At 41.6% G+C, this 17,430-nt stretch overlaps 1 protein-coding gene across 2 annotated transcripts in view; it reads right to left on the bottom strand.

Annotated features, from left to right (window-relative positions):
• XPO7 (exportin 7) overlaps nt 1-17,430 on the bottom strand; it is an 82,965-nt gene that overhangs the window by 26,673 nt on the left and 38,862 nt on the right. Inside the window, exons 3-9 of one of the 2 annotated variants that reach the window (XM_045003359.1) lie at nt 16,341-16,487; nt 14,089-14,182; nt 10,979-11,145; nt 8,308-8,400; nt 4,202-4,306; nt 1,663-1,828; nt 680-753 (exon numbers count right to left, since the gene is read on the bottom strand). In XM_045003359.1, coding sequence (XP_044859294.1) covers nt 680-753; nt 1,663-1,828; nt 4,202-4,306; nt 8,308-8,400; nt 10,979-11,145; nt 14,089-14,182; nt 16,341-16,487 — 846 coding nt within the window. The remainder of the gene's footprint in view (nt 1-679; nt 754-1,662; nt 1,829-4,201; nt 4,307-8,307; nt 8,401-10,978; nt 11,146-14,088; nt 14,183-16,340; nt 16,488-17,430) is intronic. The other variant, XM_045003360.1, reaches the window with a different exon arrangement.

Genomic DNA, 17,430 nt, shown 5'->3' with positions numbered 1-17,430 from the left:
ACACAGTGTCCAGCCAGAGTGAGCAACTCCATGCACTGACAGAGTTATTGGATCACCTGGTTGCTGGTAGGCAGACAGTATTTTAAAAGAAAACATCCAACCACGTGAATCCTTTACTTGGGCTGATGCTATTAGCCCTTTCACCTTGTGGGAACACTGTCTTGTCTAGTGGATAGAGAATGGGACTAGGGGTCAGGCTCTTGGGTTGTACTCCCAGATTTGCCCTGGACTTGCTGTGTGATTTTGGGCAAGTCATTTCAACTCTCTGCTTAGCTTTCCCAGACTACAAAATGGGCATACCATCACCTAGCTCCCTCACGGGCAGTTGGGAGGCTTCATTCACTTAGAGCACTTTGAGATTCTCAAACGGAAGGGGCAAAAGAAGGGCAGAGTAGCAATATTTCAAACAAATGGAGATTGCTCCGTAATCCACTCCAAAAACACTGGAGGTACCGAAACTATCAACACTAAGGAGCTTGGCACAGCCTCCCTTTGGTCTTTATGGGATAATACTATATTAGCAAAATAAGCAACTGTTCTGAATGTATTCTACATCATTTTAATCAAAAGGCCAGTATCTCAGGTCCATATACCAATGAAGTCCTTAGATATGACACCTAATATCAGAAAGCATTTACAGCACCGGGAGAGCCATAAGAACCATGAACTCTGAACTCACCAGAGGTGAAAACGATGGAGGGATGGAATGATACAGGTCAAAAAACAACTGTAGGGTCGAGGAATCCAAGAATGCTGAAACAGACAGAAAGGAGCACCTTACTGTGGACATCTGCATTATTGCATTCTGTGCAGTTCTTTGTTTACAAAGACACTTATGCTTCTCTGCACAAAATTACAAGGGCATGCACACTCTTTGTGCTAGAAAAGATTACATGATGCAAATGTTTTCAAAGAATTATAGTGCTATACTCTAGAGCCTCCTCTTCCAGAATATACACATTAAGCTGAAGAAATATAGCAGGGCATTTAAATGAAGCAATCTGTGACTGCAGAATGACCGCTAAGGGCCATGAGGATGTCAAGGATGGATGCTGTACTCCAGGTGTCCCTAACCACCCCCGCCAGAAGCTGGGACTGGATGACAGGGCACGTTATCACCCAAAGCATCTGGCACTGGCCACTATCAGAGACAAGATACTATGCTAGATAGACCATTGTTCTGACGCAGTACAACCATTACATCCTTAAGTGACAAGTGCAGAAGTACTGCCAAATACTGCAACATTGTCTTAACAATTGCCTAGTTAGGGAATCCCATTTTGAAGGTGAGTGGCATGAGAGAAGGTCTGGATTTCAGAACTGACAGGGCTCCTTTCTAGCTTATTTTCTTCCCTTCTACAAGAAGTGTACTAAAAAAAAAAATTGAGCTGTCCACGTAAGCCAAATTTGTGATTTCTGAAGTTCACAGTGTAGGACTGAAGGGTCAGGAGGAAGGGTGCTTGTGTGGTTTTGGGCCAGCGATACTAGCAACATGAATCACATCTGTAATCAGGTTAGGGGACAACGGGCTGTACACCTGGTTCCCTGACACAAAGGTCTATTTATATACTGTGGACAGAGCCTTGGCTGGCCAGCCAGCGTATTTTCATCTGGCACACTGAAGAAGATAAGCCTGCTTCCCCCTCCCACCTGGAGCATTACCTGATCTCCAACTGGTTGGAATCTGCACTGTGCAGAGATCATCTGAGGACTCATCTGTTGATGTGCCAATGAAATCAAAGTTCAGGCAGTTGTGTGTGAGCTTGAGTAGCTGCATGAGCAGGCCGTGCTGGCTTTCATCATTCAAGTTCAGGTTCTTCCCCGAAGCCTACAGAACACAGTGGATAAAAAGAACAGTGACTGAGGCAGGAGCAGAATTCCTTTTCAACAGGCGGTGACATCTGTAGGTATCACATACCACCTTCATGTCAAGGCTGAGACAACACCCTAAATATCCCTGGTGCCCCACACTTTTACAACAAAGAATCTGTATTTGGCTTTTTAGTCCTTACATAAAAAGGGTGGACAGTGCTTCCTTTTCACTCAGTTCTCCTTGTGCAATAGAAGAGCAGCAATGCTTGCCAGCCAGTAATTATTCTGGAAGATCCATCAGATTAGGAAATTCTCAGTTGGGTAGAACACAGGAAAACACTATCTGCTTGACATGCATTTAGCAGCAGAGTCTCCTGTTACTCCACCACGCCCTCCAGTAGGGAAACAAGTGCATTCCCTTTGCTGCGCAAACGATCTGGATAAACCCTACTCCAGAGTCAAAGCTCTAGGACTAGACAGAAGAATTCTGAAGCACCACAAGGTGATTAGTGGGTTTGTGATGCTAAATCAGCACATGGGTCTGGAGACAAGCCAGAAGGCCTGCGCTTTGCACAGTTGCTCTATGCTTTTCATAGAGCAACTAAACAACTTCTACCCTAAATCTGCCACAGACTGATCTGGGCAGTTGCAATGGGACCCAGTATACTGTTTCACTGATTGTTGGAATTGTCTGCCACAACCACTCCAGAATGTCTACCAGACGGCATTGTTCTTAAATGACTGCCTAATTGCACTGTTTTATGACAGTGATATAGACATAATCATTAGTTCCTAGCAGCCCAATCCCTTGCTCCCTCCAAGGGAAAACAACTAGAGTCATTGGAGGATCACCTTGGAAACATCTGGTTTTATACACAGAAGCTTGTGCAAGCTGCCAAACAGATAAAGGAGTAACTGGGGTAGTGGGCGTTAGTGACAGGAAAATAAGGACATTAAATGGGACAACAGAAAACATCACAATTTGTCCTTAAAATTGGGGCATCCTGGGAAACAAAAGCAGGATGATTAAGAGATAAAGATATAAAACTGGAGGCTAACCCCCAATGAGTCACGTCATTCAAGCCTCCAAGTTTCATTTCACCTTGAGCGCCAAATCACAAATAAATCACGCAGGCATATGGCACATGCAAGAAAGTTCTAGGAAACATTTTAGTTTTAGTTATGAGTCCATGGTAACATTAGAGAGGACAAAGGCAAGAGAGACAAATCTTGTCAAACCCAAACTCTTTACCTGTATGACTAGCACAACCAGAGATTATTCAGTCTGAATGGTTTTTCCAAGTGAAACTTGCTTTTCACCCTTTATGCAATTTGTTTACTTTAATACTTCACTCAATTTGAAGAGTAAAACTAAACTGGAATTTCACACTGTTTCTATTCAGTGTCATTTCCCGATTTTCACACACTGGCACAACACTAGCTGTGATGACAGTCCAACGTGATGTTGCCACTTTGAGTGGATCTGGGGACCCTGCAGATCCATTTCTTGTTTGGAACAGAAACCAGGTGTGGAGTCAGGATTTTATCAGTGTAATTTCTTCTCTTACAAAAACATACACAATTGCTGTGTTCTTGAATTGAGGTGGTAACAAACTGCATAAGGCAACTTTCTCTTGCAGAAAAACCTTTGGGAAGGCACTGGTGCCCTATTGCAAAAAGCACTCGCCTTGGGCCTCTGCCTCTAGAATTCACACCAAACTGCACACACCTGTGCACCTTTTCCTTCCTCACTTTATACCTGGGAAACCACTAATTCAAGGCTCCCTTTAGACTGCATGGACTGGGAAAGGTGGCAGGGCCATTAACCTTCCTTTTGTGCAGCTGCTCAGCAGCACCAAGGAATTTTGACAATACCCAACAACCCAGACAAAGGCCTTGTCTATATTAGAATGTTGTACCTGCTTTAATTATACCCGTATAGTAAAGGTGGTAAAATTCCCCTAGTGGGAACGCAATTAGATCACTATAACAGTACTTTATATAGGAATAGTTCTCCTGGTATGGAATGGGGGAAATAAGCTATCCGAGGTGTTTTCATTTTAAATTTTTAAAAAGATCATGACATTTCTATCTTAGGTTTGTATTAAACAAAGTGAATACACAAAACCTAAATCAGGGCCTGACTTACCTAATAGAACAGCCTGATTTTCCTATAACCTTGCCTGTAAATGAACAGCTAAGCACTTTTGCATTACTGAGCTGTTATGAAGTGAAAGGTAGGAATCTAATCAGAAAATCTCCTTAAAGGCAGATGTGCAGAAAAGCGGCCAAATCTAGAAAGAAAGGACTAGTTTCAATGGAGTTACAGCAGGAAGGAGTTTACGCCCAAGTTTGATAAAGCATTTGACAAGAACTGCAGTCTCCCTACCTGTTTCAGTAAGTTACACGAAAGCGTGAAGATATCAAATAAAGACGAGTCTCGGAATGAAGAGGCTATTTTCCTGTGCTTGGTCAGGGGATGGGTGGTGTCCGCCTGGATAGAGAGACAAGCAACTTTTAGAACTAGTTTATAGGAAGGAAACAAGGCAAATAGAATTCACAGGAATGTTGCCAATAAAACATTAGTGGCACGCCAAGGCTTTCCTCCCCCATAATTGCATTGCATCAGTTGATTAAACTGAAGGGACGTTCTCCATTGTATTACATTCTATTAACATAAAATAATGGTTCCTGTACTGCCATTAAGTTTTTATTGAGCTGCTGATAAAACTATATTACCTGTCTAGGGTACTACGTTAGAGCAATGTTCCTAAACTGCTTAAACACACAGTTTCATCTCAAGCAAAAAAACCAAGTTTACTTGAGCTGGTTTTAAAGCAGGATTAAGGATAACATTTTTCAACAGCACTCAGGTGATTTAGGAGGCTAAAGCCCATTTTCAAAAACAATTTAAGCTGTTAACGTCTAAATCATTTCTAAAAATGGAATGTAGGTAAAATTTTCAGAAGTCCCCAATATTTAGTTTGGGTAACAATTCTTGATTTACTTAAACTAGATCCACTAAATCATTCCTGATAGCTCATTACTCTTTCCACTCCCATATATGAAAGTGCTGGCCAGATGCAGAGTCCTCTACCACCAGCGAATCACAATCATGGTGAGAGCCAAGTGACAAGATACATGGATGAACAGAAAATTACAAGAAGCCCTAAGCATTGGTGTGCATCACTTTGGATCTGCCCACGTTTGTTTTTAAACTCATGTACGTGACTTGTAGCTGTATGACAATTAAGTATGCCACGTGTGTTAGGAGGAGAAGTAAGTGGATGCTGCTTGATATAGGATACCACAACCACACATTAATTTGAGAAATGTGCTCGAAACTCTGAATATAATACAGGTGATGTTGACAGCATGCTATGTATCATCTTGTAAACTACAGTATTGTCACTAGAGATTTTTTTAAATTCTGAATATTGCAAGGCTGGATTAAAATAAATGATTTATTCCCCTGGTGGCCCATGGTGAATTACTTTTTGGTGTGCAAGTAAAACATTCTTACCCCCAACCTCACGATCACTCATTGTACACAGGGAAAGAAGGCTTAAATGACTACCATTGACACATAATTAACCTGAAACTGCCTCTCCATTCAGAGCAGCAAAGAATCCTGTGGCACCATATAGACTAACAGACGTTTTGCAGCATGAGCTTTCGTGGGTGAATACCCACTTCTTCGGATGCAAGAGTGGAAATTTCCAGGGGCAGGTAAATATAAGCAAGCAAGAAGCAAGCTAGAGATAACGAGGTTAGTTCAATCAGGGAGGATGAGGCCCTGTTCTAGCAGTTGAGGTGTGAAAACCAAGGGAGGAGAAACTGGTTTCATTCCTAGAATGCTGCTTGTTACCCTCGTTTATATACACTACTTATCACCATCCATCTTTTATGGCCCCCGTTACTGTAGCATCCAAGCATCTCACAACCTTTACTGTATTTATCCTCAACTCCCTCGTGAGGCAGGGCAGTGCCATTATCCCCATTGTGCAGATGGGGAACAGAGGCAGAGAGAGAGTCAGTCACCCGCCCAAGGGCACAAAGTTTGTGGAAGAGGAGAGAACTGAACCTAGCTCTCCCCTGTCCCAGGGCAGTGTCCTAACCACTAAATGGATATTCCTCTCATCTCTCCCCTATCAGTTATCTATTAGATGAGGTCTGGAAAACAGGCATCCTGTATTCTCTACATGCCCATTGCTGATCTCATGCATTTTTTGCAAGAGTCAGGATTTGCTTCACTGTTGCTGGTAAGTTTCCCAGCTCTCCAGCATTGTGCCACATGCTACAAGCCAGTTGGCTGCTACTCTCCCCATACCAGAGAAGGCAGTATTTCAGTACGTGTATTGTTTGTACAGCTCTTTGGGACAAAACATGCTACATTAGTGTAGATATTTTTACACACAAAAGTGACCAAAAATTCACTTTAAGAAAAAAGACCCATACAAATTACATGGTAATGAATCTGATATTCACATAGTTATGAAACCCCCAAGAAAATCACCATCCACTATATTTGCCACATACCAACACAGTGACTGCTAGCAAGTGAGCGTGCTTTTAGCAATACAAGTGGTGGCAATTTTAAGAGGATGTCTTTAACCCAAAATGTATTTAGATACACCTCTACCCCAATATAACGCTGTCCTCAGGAGCCAAACAATCTTACCGTGTTATAGGTGAAACCGCGTTATATTGAACTTGCTTTGATCCGTGGGAGCGCGCAGCCTCGCCTCCCCGGAGCGCTGTTTTACCGCGTTATATCCAAATTTGTGTTATATCGGGTCGCGTTATATCGGGGTAGAGGTGTAATATTTTGTGGCAGAATTCTCCTCTCACATATTTAAACAAGAGATTCATGAATCATGGACAAAATTTTCTGACGTTGTTGCTTACAGCTAGGCACTTAAATATGGATTTAGGAAACAACTGGCAACAGAACTTTTCTGTTTATCTTGTCTCCTGTTAGGTATTCAAACCCTGCAGGGAGATGCTGATCAATATATACTGATTCACTGTGTCTTGCTGGCTTGTTAGTTTTGCCCTTGATATTAGGGAGGCGGGAGTGCTTCTCTGGGCACAGGGAACTAAGGTCTGGGACAGAGAGGTCTCCTGCAGGGAAACTACAGAAGCATCCAAGGCTGAGGAGAAAGTCCAGCCACAGGTTTACAGTTACTTTGTTGTCTGCGTAACCACTGAAGCCAAATCCCAAGAAGTGAGGTAAGTCTGGATTAACACAATGGGTGGGAATAGATTCTCTGTTCAGAGCAGGGTGGGAGCTTGCAGGCTCCTCAACAAAAAGTGTCCCAATTTTTAGAGACGCTGAACTTCACTTACTTCAGTGTGAGCTGGGAGTGCTTTGCACAGCTTTAGACACCAAAATGGGAAAGTACTCCCTGTACCTAACAGACTGCAAACAATCATTTTTAATTAAGTTATTCAATGCTATGGTAGAGTTTCAAAGCCTGGGTTATTTTCAAGTGTTTGCACATGTATTAGCAAAAGCAAAGTTAGTTTTCATATTAATGAAAACTTAAAAGGCTAAAACAAAACTAATTAGTATTGGTCCTTTCAGCAAAAGTCTAGATAATCTATCATCTAAACTAGAAGGGTCCTCAAGAAAAATTGCTCCTTGGGGTGACTGGTGGCAGTCTGAAATGCACTATTAAAATCTGTCTGAAGGAGTCATAGCTAGAAAATAAATTGGCTTTAGGAGTGTATGATTATTTCCTTCATGCTTAGATGTGACCAATTAATGTCTCTAGTCCCAGTTTTTCAAATAAATACCAGAGAGGAAGCAAGATCTAGCAGAAATCGGACCATGGGACTGAAAGACAAGAAATCCTGAGTCCTAGTCCTGCTTATGCCACTGACTCAAATGTAGGCTTGGTCAAGTTACTTAACCTGTGTCCCTTTTTGCCCTGTCAGCGCCTCCCACAAAACCCAAAACAAAACCAAAAGTGCACGAAATAGGATCAGTCAATATTTGTAAGGAGTACTGAACATGTAACATGCTATGTATTCGGAAAAGAAATTCAAAACATTTACCAGATTTGCTATGATTATACTCTATATTTACATCCCCATGAAGAAGTTATTGTAATGATTGACGATGCAAAAGAAGTTATGAAATTTTTAAAAAAATGAAACTGCATAAAGTTAGAAGTATGTATAGGAATGGAGGACAAAAGATGCTAATGATGCTTTGCTAATTCATGCTGTGGGGCTTTATCTTCACAGGCAAGATAGTACTGGGCATAAACCCATTTGCTATATTAGTGTTGCTTCATTTTTATCATGGAGCATTACATCCAGGTACTGGGGAAGATGAGAGATGCTAAAAGAGCAGGAGATGGCAAAGAAATCCTTAGATCAGAGGAAATATCAATATCTTACCGCAAAAGCGCATGATAGCATGAAAAAATAGAAATCAGCGCACACACACAACAGAGAACAATACAAATGAGAAAATTGGACACTTACTTCACTGAAGAAGGCTGTAGCACTTACTTGATTAATTTCATTCGTTAGCTGAGACAGGATTGTCACTCCTATGATGCAGTGTTCTACGCTATCCTGATGAGAGAGATTGGAGGGGAGAAGAGGAGAAATTAGCAGTGTCAAGTTGTCCTCGCCAGTTTTCACTGTAATTCCGAAATCCTTCTGCCATGCAGAAGAAAGTACTTGCACACCGTAAATCAGATATATTTGGCTAGATATACCATGTCCTCGTAGAACAGTGATTGGAAAATGTTTAAGCACAATGTTTTTAAAAAACCCAGGAGTTCTATATTTAGATGCATTAAAAAAAACCCCACCACACTATTCATATTATTTACTATTTGATAAGTTTGCCAGACTTCTCTGCAGCTAACAATTTCTATGGAATGCTCAAACAAAAACACATGTTATTTAATGGCTCATCTATCTATTCTAAATCACATTTTTGGTGCCTACTTACCCCATATTCTTCAAAGATTTACATATGTGCTTAATTTTAAGCACTTAGTTCAACTGAAATCAATGGTAAAGTTAAGTAAGTGCATAAATCTTTGCAGGACTGGGACCTTAGTGATCATGAAAGCTGCCAATTGACAGCTCTGAAAATGGAAGTCTTAGAGCCACAGAACTTGTGCAGCATGAGAAGTGGCAGTTAAATTTTCCCCAACCACCACCCAATCAATATCTCACTCCTGACAATGAGGCCCGACCTCTAGCAGTCAAGACAGTTCATTCTCCGTAGCCCTTACAGTCTTTGGCTTCTCTTTTATAGACTGACACATTGTTGACAGTCTTGATACAAAACACCTGCTCACTGGGAATGAGAATTTACATACCAACTAACTTCACACAAGAGCTACCCTGGTCTCCTCTTTTGCCACAAGGAGTTCCCTTCCTGTAACTGGATGGGGTTCCCTTCTCCAGCTCCACTTTGGTTTGCACCCGCCTGCACTAATTGTCCCAATTTCCTCTCTGATCCGAGTCTAAGTTCATCCCCTTTGCAGGAATCAAAACACACTGCAGTCTTAGTGGGGAAGAGGCTACGATCACAGGCCTGTGTTTTGAATAATGGTCTCAAGCATTAACATGATACTATGTGTCTATAGCCAGGAATCTTTGCTGAACCCATGATCTAAAACCAAATACAGACTTCAACATGTCTCAGGAGACTGAGTTGAGAATTGAGTGAAAAGCAACAGGATTGTCTCAAAAAGCTAGAAATCATTTGAGCTGTTTATGGAAAGGTGTAATCCTCCAGCAGTTTAATATTTTCTAGATAGCACTTCTTGAATTTTACTGTTCTGCAGCAGTTTTTAAGTGCAGAGATCCCCAAGCTCATCATACTATTCAACTGCCTATCCAAATAAATAAATCCCACCATCACAATACAAAAGTCCCACTTTAGTTCTTTCCTCTTCTCCCACTGCAGTCATGGACTCTGGGATTATTTACTACTACTCTTCCATCCTCCTCTAACTTGTGGAAGTTAAGTTGTTAAAAACGTTAAATTAAAAAAAAAAATGAAGTAGAGTGTTGTGAGAACAGTGTGATTTTATGCCATGCTAGCCTCCTCGGGAAAAAGTTCAGTCTTCTGCCTGTAAAGCTACGCTCTTGTGGGCAGGGACTGTCTTTTGACTGTGTTTATATGGCTTCTAGCCCAACGGGTCTCTGATTCTGATTGCAATAGCACCCTGAGACCCCAGTGTAAATATCTGCTAATAATCATGTTATGGGATGGGATGTTTCTACAAATATGTCTAGCCACAATGTCCCACATAATATCTATGAAGATCTTCTATAGGTCACACACATACTTTTAAAACCTTCCTCTGGCACACCCCCAACTCATATCTTGCACTCTGCAGCCAATGAGTTGTAGCCAGTCTTTTTCCACTTCTTCACTGAAGCTATGTTGGCCAGCCAGAGCAATGAGAGGTTCCCCCATGCTTAGTCTCTTTTCTTAGCGGTATTACTCTGATGGCTGCCCAGGGAACCCGCTCTCCTCTCTGGCACTGCACGTTAGAATTTTAAAGGCTCTTGAGGTCGGTACAGCCAAAATTCATGACCTAAAAAAAGATGCACCCAAACTGATTGATAGTTTTCCCATACTAAAGGGTCCAAATTCAAAATTGAAGGCCCTGATGGTTCTGGCTTAATACTAAAAGATCAGTATTTAAACAAACCAAGCAATTTGTCACAAAGCTGCAAGTGAGGTGAGGTAAGGTGCACATGTCTCCTCAGTTTAATGGGAAGTCATCTTGCTTTTCATTTTGGATGGATCATTTGGATTTGGGGCTTTGAGAGAGGAATTATATACTTGGAATCCTAAAGTTCTGCCATATTGCTAAAAACTTATAGCACACCATGAGTTCCAGGCACTCTACAGACATCAAAATGAGTGTCCCTACCCTGAAGGGCTTACAATATCACATGGGAGAGTTATCAAGACAGGTCATTTTTTAGATTTATCAACTTTGACAGGCCATAAATACCAGAGCTCTTGAGTAGCAATAGTTAATGCAGCGGAAGTGGAAGAATAGTTGCACACTTGCCCTCAGAGCATTATATGGCAACTGTGCACAGCAAGAACACTCCAATTGTACCGGGTTTTGGTTCTCCACCCTCCTCCCCGTTTTTTAAAGGTGTCCCTGACCTGTAAAAACCTTGTGACATCTGTGATCACATTTCTGAAGACATATTCATCCTTCTGACAGTCAAACCAGCCCAACTTTGTGATCCTGGCATATAACTGAATTAGTGCTTGCGTTACAAAAGTTGCCAACTTTGGCCTGGTGGCAAGGTAGTTGAGCACATAGTTCCCTGCAAGACAAAAAATAAAAATAAAAATCAGGAAATTCCTAGACAAAGAGACCGCTAAGCTGGACATAAGGTTGTGAATCCGTATTAGGAAAAATCTCTTTACAAAGCTTACACCGAAACACAGGGAACAATCACCATGTTGGAAAGTATGGAAATGCTGTTATGGTATCCGGACAACCATAACTGATCTTTTATTCATGTCTTTTTTGACAGACTAGTCATAATACAGTACAATACACCAAGGGTTTGGAGGTTCTAGAGATATGACATTGTGGGTGGGTATTCATGTAGAACTGTTTCTTCCCACACAAAATAATATTTTGTATTAGAAGAGGGGTTCAGTCTTTTGAAAGAACACATCTGGCAAGAACTGCTGAAAGGTTTAAGGACCATTCCTCAGGACAGCCCCCCCACCCCAACATCAGGGCATTCTGTTGTCCGGTGAGAAAGGAGAAGCCGATTAACTCTGGCTTGTTAAAGCACCAATGACATGCTTTCTCAGGGACCCCAGACTGCAAGTCACCTTGCTATCCCCTCCTACAGCCAGCGTGACAGAGTCTTGTGCCTGGTAGCTGGATGTCAGTCCTTCAGCCACACAAACACTCTTCTCAGGGCTTTGCAAGCCCTTACTCAGCCTTGCAGGTTAACAGATGCACTCCAGCCCACGAACCACCCTGAAAGCACCCCTGTTTAGTGTCCAGCCCCTGTCAAGGGAATAGTATATACACACCAGCTTGTTTGATTCAGCTGAGTATCAGCTCTAATATAACAATACAGCACTGTAATCTATGTATAGTAAAAACAAATGCAAGTTTAGTTACAAAGGGAAAGATTTAAGGTGCAGTGAGCACAGATAAGAACAACGGGTTACAAGTAAAACAAAAGTATGAAATGCTTGTACTAGACTAAGACTGAACTTTAACAGGCTAACCTTGTCTAAAGCAATTTCTCACCTACGCCTTTTCTTGCAGCATTTCAACCAAGGTTGGTTGAGATCCTGTTTTCATTGATACAACTGCAGTGCAGGGTCACCTGCTCAAGTGCAGGATAAAAGAGTGAGCCTTGTGCCTCTTTCTTATACCCTAGAGTCAGAAAGACTGCCTAGGGTTTCCTTCCTGGCGTGCTGGCACTAAAGTGTCTCCCCACACAAGTTTATTTCGCACCCCCCCCCACCTGTTTTTCCTGTCGATTCTCACATGTAAATGGGGCCTCCTTTGTGCTAGGCTTTACAATGTTTGATTTACATATAAATAAACGAGATAGGTGATTCCACATCCCTTGTCTGGCAAAACCCACTTGCCAACCCTGCCTGGGACACAGATTCTAAAACATTTTCAGTACGTACACACAACTTCTTAAATATCACCTGTATATACATCACACAACTATTACGAGGATCTGTCTGATGCAAGCTTCCATTTGGCACCTCACACAGACTATGAAAGCAGTGTGTTAGGATAGAGAGTTTGTCAGGCCTGATAAGAGTTGCTGTTATAGAACAGTAAACGCTTTGGCAGTTGGCTCTGAAGGGTTCCTAGGGTCACAGCCACACAAAGGAAAGGAGATACCATAGTTACTCTCCCAACAAGACTCTAGTCAGAGATAACCTTCTACCCCATCCCATCAGAATGACTTTCCCACAGGAACTACTGCAAGTGACAAGTGGAGTCCCACAAAGCATTCTCAATTCTGAAACCATATCTGCCATTCTCTGCCTGGTGGGTCTTGCACACATGCTCAGGGTCCAATTGCTATATTTGGCGTTGGGAAGGAATTTTTCCCCAAAACAGATTGGCAGAGACCCTTTGTGTCTTTTGCCTTCCTCTCCAGCATGGGGCACGGGACACTTGCAGGTTTAAACTAGGGTAAATGGTGAATTCTCTCTAACTGGAAGTCTTTAAACCATGATCTGAGGACTTCAGTAACTCAGCCAGAGGTTATGGGTCTATTACAGGAGTGGATGGGTGATGTTCTGTGGCCTGCAATGTGCAGGTGGTCAGACTACATGATCACTATAGTCCCTTCTGTCATTGAACATTTAATGAGTCTATATCCTTGGAAGAGACTGCTCAAGTGTCCTATTCATTCTCCCTTCCTTCCCTAAAAAGTGCATCAGTGCAATCAGACCTGCTCTTACTCTATCACCCTTAAGTGTGTAGATCACTGTCTGGAAAGACAGAACATATAGTAATCTGCAGTCACAATCAGGGTTTAGTTTCAGTCTTGGATTACTAGACTCCTAGGTTTTCCAAGTGGCTTTTCACCCTGGCCCACTCTTTAGAGGTGGCTTGGATCAGAGCTATGGCTGAGATCCTTTGTGCCTTTGATAGTAGCAGAACTGTGAAACTCACCAGTCTCAGTTCAATGCAATTTTGTATAGACAATAAAACATGAAAGTTATCCTTGCACTGGGTCACAGGCAAAAAGCAGATTTTAGCCAGTATCTGTCTTCAATGACTTGGGAGACAACAAACAGAAAGAAACCCCTCCTCTCTCTCCCCCACCTGGCAAAGTAGAACAAAGAATGGCAAATACAAAATAATCACCTTTCCTAATAATTGGATTCATTAAGATACCCCTTGCTATTAAGGAACAACTAGGGAAGAGAAAGGAATTAGGAGATGAATAGCCTAATTCATAAAGAATTGAGTTACTATCTTAAAATTTGTTCATTCATAAGGCCACAAATTTGTGATTACTTTGGACCTGGATAACTCCTATCTATCTGGCATTCAAACCCAGTAGTCTCTGGGCTAGGAAAATATATCGTCCGACAGCAAAATTGCCTTTTCACTATACGTTTTAGGCTACCAATGTCCATACATCTTAGTAGCTTGCAGAAAGACTTCCTGTCACAATGTAGTACTATTAGTCATTATCCATAGTATTTATTTGCTGGCTATGCCAGTGGCTTGGCTAGAGAAAAGAAAGCTTTCTACTTACGAATGTCTATTCGCTGTTCCAATGGCAGAGGGTTGTTTGTGCGTGACACAAGTTTTGTAAGGCATGTAGCTGCCAATAATTGGGAGTAGGATGACTGTAAAGAAAAAACACAACAAGCAGTGGTTTAATCAAGTTTCAGTACAAAAGAGGCCACAGCTGAAGACAAGGTGGTTGTGCACTAAGTTAACCCAATAACTTTAAGGTCTCTGGAAACCTGGGCTTCAACATTAGCTTAGTTCACAAGTCTAAATACTCTGGACTGTCTTAGTTCCCTCTTTCTGTATATACCAAGTTTATCCAAAATATTTTAACAAGAGCATCTAGATGCAAAAGGTAACAGGGTGACAACAGCAAAAGCATAACATACCCTCCACCTGTGTGCCCCCACGTAGGAGTGGAGATAATTATGACAAGCAGGAAGGAACAAGTGCCAATAGCAATATGCTGCAGGCAAGTGTTACTGCACACTCAGTCCTAGATTTTATACAAAAGCTTCAAACTCTTCCACTTGACTACAAAACAGGTTAGTTTTCTCTTCCCCTTCATATTTTATTTATATATATATCGTACAGAATAGCACTTGGACCAATGGACATTACTAACTAATTTAATTCAGGGAATAGGATACAGATAATGTGAGTGAACCATCAGAAATCCTAGGCGGTATGAGATTCTATGAATTGTAGGCAGTATAACTGCAAGTGTTTCTTGTGTTAAATAATACCAAGTACTATAAAAAGGATTTGCCTCTATAATCTACCCCAAGAATCCAAGAGACTAGAAACCCATTTATAGTAATATGCCCAAAGAGAGTTTAATGTAAGTGAGTCAGATCATCCAATTTGTGCATCAGCTTTGCAAAATGGCAGTCTGACACAGACTACACATACATAATGGGTTATATTCAAAGTAATAAAACTGTGCATTAGAGACTTACCATTAAAACTGACCCCTCCCTTTTCCCCTGTGCTAGTTGCTGGTTCCTCCATGGTAGACACAAATGCAATTTGAAACCCAGAGGATAATTTATTTTTTATTCCAAAGAAATTAAGGAGTCCACACACACACACACACACACACACACAAAACAAACAAACAAAAAAAAACCTTACAACATCAAGAGATCAATAATTCAGCTCGTGTTCAGCTGGAACTGCACTGCACAGTGCCCAATCTCAGTCTGGTTCCTTGATCCTTTGAGATGGGGTGGCTAATGTTTCCTGATTTTTGTGAGCAAGGCACTGATCTAATAGACTCAAAGGGCTGAATGCACATTGGGCCATAAGTCAAACCTCAAAAGGTCCTGTGACCAAGCAATTTTAAGCATGATTTATCCTGCCACAAAGTGAATCAAGTGATCACTCAGAAAAAAAAATGTACTGTAAAGATAAAAATTGTTCTTATTTCCCATGGTTGAAATTGTTGCTAGATTGCTTTGAGGACATTATTGGAGAGGCTAACCTTTGCTTTAAGAGATTCTTAGTAGTAAGCTAAAATGGCCCAAAGCAAACTCTGTTTTAATCCCATCTGAGTCTCAGATCTCATGCTGGGATTTTAATCTTTGATCATGTCTTCCAAGCTATTTTAGAACTCCTAAAGCAGTGGAAATAAGAGATTTTGCCTTTCAGAATTAACGTTGTATTCTTAGATCGGGCTTGCATAATGGATTGGCCCATAAAATTAACCAAGAATCAATCTATCAAAAGAGAGGTTTTCATGTGATTCACACTATTCGCATAAACAGACACATGGACAAAACCGGAATGATTGTGCAACAGTAGCTCTCCTGCTAGACATGTTAGTGACATTTTAGCCCAAATTCACACACTGTTTCCTAGCATGGTTATAGAGCCATACTTTGTGTTCCTAATCACAATAACCCTTCCACACCTCATCTCCCCCCAATCCTCCCCAAAACTAACAACTATGCTATATCAAGTCTGGACCACATTTCATAACTGTGTTTAAGCGTACTTATCTTTGTAGATTAGATGTGCTTTAGGATCTATGCAGGATTCCTCAAAAGGGAAACCTCTTAGTGGGTACACTCCAATTTTTTCCTAAACAAACGGAAAATGCAGGACCAACTGCAGGTTTAATTCTGGTATGCAGAAGACGTTCATGAATGAGACACATTCCAGCTTACTGGGTATGCAGTACCTAATGTGCTTCCCTGTTTCATTCAGAGCATTCACCCAAAATGCCAAATTCGAATGCCCGTTCGTTTGAATCTATTATTATTTTCTACGTACACTTCCTCTTTCAAGGAGGAGCTGGCACTTGCTCAGACAGTCTGGGCTGTTGGTAAACTCGACCAAGGCTTTTTCTGCCTGGAGCCGTGTCGTGGTGTCTGTAGTTTCATACAGCTGCTTGCACAGGTTCTCTAGCTGGGCTAGGCTCTGTAATGGAATGACCACAGGAAAAAAAAAAATCAGTTAAAACAATTTATTTTTACAGTTTTGTCAGGTAGCAACTCAGCCATGCAACCCATCACATCTTTAAGGAATGAGTATGTTGAAATTATACCTGGCTTTTCAGCCTATGCTACTTTTTTAGATGTTTCATGGCCATCTTCACCTGAATTAGGCACAAAACAATTGCTGCTTGATGGGCACATGAGAAATCCCCTCGCACCACCATCCTGTCCAAGGGTAACAGATAGCCTGCCAGACCCCCTACCTAAGAATGTGTCTTGCACCGTCTCCCTACCCATCCCTAGCATATTGCAAGAGAGCGAATGCCACTCACTCCCATGAGTTCAACTTTTATCCAGAATGTGGCCTTTTTCTTAATGTACTGAGGATGGTCAGGAGCCTGGGTTCTATTCCCAACTCTACCACATGCTTCTTGAGTGAATTTTAATAAGTCACACCTTTGTATCTCTGGCCCCAATCCCGCAATAAGCTCCATGCAGATAGAGTCATATGCCTGCATGGAACCCCACTGACTTCAATGGGGTCTGCTCACCTAGCAATGACAGGATCAGAGTCCTAGTTTCCTCACCTGTAAAATGGGGATACAACACTTACCTACGATGCAAGGTTACCAAGAGGCTAAAGCCATTAGCTTGTAAGTCATAGATCTTTTTATAGAAGGAGTTATGCAGTCACTATGCACACCTATGGTTCTCTATTATAATACTAAAAGTAGGATACGGATTTGGGGGTGGGGGGAGAAAGAGGGGCAAGCTGAACCAATTCTGCGATATTCTATCTTGAAAAGTAAAGAAGCCTGTATCACCATGGGATGCTAATTGCTTTTCTGTGGCCAACATGCCTTTTCCTTTCCACTCCAAAAAACCCACCAATTCCTTCAGTTACTGATGTTCCCATCACATCAGCC

This window comes from Mauremys mutica, chromosome 2, assembly GCF_020497125.1.
Source record: "Mauremys mutica isolate MM-2020 ecotype Southern chromosome 2, ASM2049712v1, whole genome shotgun sequence".
Taxonomy (NCBI): domain Eukaryota; kingdom Metazoa; phylum Chordata; order Testudines; family Geoemydidae; genus Mauremys; species Mauremys mutica.
This window is presented reverse-complemented; position numbering and strand designations above follow the sequence as displayed.